At 60.5% G+C, this 2,729-nt stretch overlaps 1 protein-coding gene across 1 annotated transcript; it reads left to right on the top strand.

Annotated features, from left to right (window-relative positions):
• Positions 1-880: 880 nt before the first annotated feature.
• LOC130842245 (cancer/testis antigen 1-like) lies at positions 881-2,203 on the top strand. Its single transcript, XM_057718887.1, has 2 exons — positions 881-1,611; positions 1,788-2,203. The coding sequence occupies exons 1-2, from the start codon at positions 881-883 to the stop codon at positions 1,924-1,926; spliced, it is 870 nt and encodes a 289-aa protein (XP_057574870.1). The 3' UTR covers positions 1,927-2,203.
• Positions 2,204-2,729: the final 526 nt, after the last annotated feature.

Here is a 2,729-nt window from a genome sequence, read left to right as displayed (position 1 = left end):
CTGCTTTCGCACTGCCGTGTCTCAGCATCGTGGACTCCTGTCTCCATGCCGCCCCTCAGCTGGGGGAGTGGGAGGCCTCGGCTGTCGGATCTCTCGGGACGGCTAAGGTGGCTTCTCGGTGCCCGGGAAAGATGCTGGTGTTCCGTCTGCCCAGGTCGGTCGCTGGCCACCCCCCCACCCCACCCCCCCGCCGCTGAGAATGCTCACGTGACCACGGATGGGGCGAGCTGAGCAGCGCTCGCCTCTGGACGGAGCTTCTGAGTCCCTCCCCCCCCAGCTCACCCGTGGAAGCGCCCGCCCCCGCGGGATGCAGTGTGGAGACGGCCCTTGGGAGGCGATAGGGTCTGGACGGGGTCCTGAGGGTGGGGGCGGGGCCTCAGGGAAGACCCCAGCAGTCCCCACCGCCCCCCTTGCGGGAGACCCCTCTTCTCGGAGGTCCCGCGCGTCCCCTGCTGCTTGTGTTTTACCTGGGGTTTTACCCGGGGGAGGGTTGCAGGGGCGTGGGGCGGGCGCCTCACTGCCTGGAGCACATGGTTTGGGAGACGCCGTCAAGGCCTTGCGAGTGGGACGCTGTCGTGCCCGTCTCGGCGGTGGCTCTGTCTGGGCCAGGGCGGGAGGGGCCCATCTGCGCAGGCGCACGGGGGGCGCCCGAGAGGAGCTGGGCTTCGCGCGGGAGGCGAGGCTGTCCCGCCCTACGGGGTCTCCGGGGGCAGCCCGTGGGTGGCAGGGCGGGCTGGCGGCAGCCAATGGGGTGCCGGGAGGGGCCCTGAAGGGTGTCTGCGCAGGCGCGGTGGGCCTCCCTGGGCAGAAGGGGCGGGGCTTCGTGAGGGGCTCGGCCTCTCCTGAGTTGTCGTTGGCCTCGGAGCCGGAGGCGGCAACCATGGAGGCGTCCGACGACGACGACGCGGGTGGCGCGGCGGGCGGTGCAGGGGACCAGGGTGGCCAGGGTGGTCCTGGTGGCCCTGAGGGTCAGGCCGGTGCGGGCGCAGGCGGTGGTGGTGGTGGTGGTGGTGCGATTCCGAGGCGAGGGCCAGGCGGAGAAGCGGCGCCTGCGGCCGGATGGCCCCCAGCCCATCCGAATGAGTTGTATCCTTTGGGCAGAAGCCGCGGTGGCCGGGAGGCCGGAGTCCCCGGGGAGGCCGGGGTGGCTGAGGGCGGCGGGGGGCAGTGCAGGAAGGGGAGCGAGGACGGACCAGCGGCTGCTGGAAGGCAAAAGCTCCAGGGCAGTAGGAAGGCCAGGGCGGCCGAGGGGACAGGATGGGTGTGGGGGGGGACGGCCTGCGGGGCCGGAGGAGAAGGCGGGCAGAGTGGGTGCGGGGCGCGGCGGCACCGAGGAGAGGAGCCGGGCCGGGGGGACGGGTGGGGTGGGGTCTGTGGACGGTCGGAGGGCCACCCTCTGGGGGAAGCGGGCCTGGGCGACGAGGAGACTCGAAGCACAGGTGACGCTGGTGACAAATGGCGCCTTGACCAGTCCTCCTGCAGCGTCCTAAGAGTGCCGTTCCTGTGTCCCATAGAGGCGGAGGCGGCGCGGCGGGCCCTGGCTGCTTATGAGGAGCCTCACCTGCAGGGCGTTCAGAAGGAGCTGTCGGTGGACGGCAGCTTCCTGATTGTGTCAGTTCTAGAAGGGCCCCGGGCTGGGGGTGGGGGGGCAGAACGTGCTAAGGGCCAAGCTCAGACGGAGGGATACTTCCGTGGCTAAGTGTTGAGTCCAAAGAGACGGTGTGGTGGGCTGGGCCCCGGCACGCGTTCTCACAGTCAGCTTGATTTTCCTTTGTCCTCACTTTCAGGAGATGGACTGCTGAAGATAGTCGCTGCCTTCAAGTTTCCGTCAGGTCCTTTCTTGACGACCTTGCCCTGGTGCAGCAGGTCATGCAGCACTTTGGGCCCCTGTTTCCCCCTATGTCTCTACCAGGAAAAGGGGGCTGAGGCCCAGCCTTCTGCCCCATGCCAGGCGATGCTTCCTTTACTGAGGCATGGCTTCCTGTAGTAGATGCCACTTCATTCTTGGAGCCTACTGTTGTTTTTTGGGTGCTCGGGGCCCACTTGTTTCGTTTCCTGGTTGCTGGAGGAGGGAGATGATTAAATGGTTCTTATTGCATGAAATAAAACTGAACTACTGTTCTGCATCTGAGTTTCTTTTTGGCTACAGCACCAGTGTATTGCTTTTCTCCTTGGGTTGCAGGGAAGTTCTGAGATTCAGATACTCAAGCAGTACAAGGTGATTGAAGACAGTTTAGGAAATGGGAGAAAATGAAAATCAGTTAAGTCCTACCATTCAGCATTATGTTCTGTCAACGTTTTGGAACATTTTTTTTGGTTTTAAATTCTTTTCATTTAACACGTGAGCTTTTATTCTTTGCAAAAATCCTTCAAAAACATGCTTTTAAATGGAGGCATAAAAGATGCATTATAATGTAATCAGTGACAAATTTTTCTCTTGTTTTCCCTTATTATCGATAATGATTCAGTGGAATTCTTGTACGTAAGTTTCCGCATCAATGCTTATTTGCTGAAGATAGATTCCAAAAGGTGCAAATACTGAGACAAAAGTTTACTTTCCTAGTTATTTTTTAAAAACTCAGTTTTTACACAATTGCTCTCACAGTACACAACTGCTCTCCAGGAAATGTGCCCTGCCACCAGAATTCTGACATAGATGTCTCCCCACATCTATGTCACCATTGGGTTAGTTTCCTGCAAAAATAAAACACTGAGTTTGCACGTGAAGA

The sequence above is a fragment of the Hippopotamus amphibius genome, chromosome X (genome assembly GCF_030028045.1).
Source record: "Hippopotamus amphibius kiboko isolate mHipAmp2 chromosome X, mHipAmp2.hap2, whole genome shotgun sequence".
NCBI classification, from domain to species: Eukaryota; Metazoa; Chordata; class Mammalia; order Artiodactyla; family Hippopotamidae; genus Hippopotamus; species Hippopotamus amphibius.
The sequence above is the reverse complement of the archived record's forward strand: the minus strand, read 5'-3'. Positions and strand labels throughout refer to the sequence as shown.

Bases quoted from the DNA above. Each gene is read 5' to 3' on its own strand.
- LOC130842245 (XM_057718887.1), top strand. From the start codon at position 881: ATGGAGGCGTCCGACGACGACGACGCGGGTGGCGCGGCGGGCGGTGCA. The intron at 1,612-1,787 runs GTCAGTTCTAGA...CCTCACTTTCAG, and splicing joins GACGGCAGCTTCCTGATTGT to GAGATGGACTGCTGAAGATA.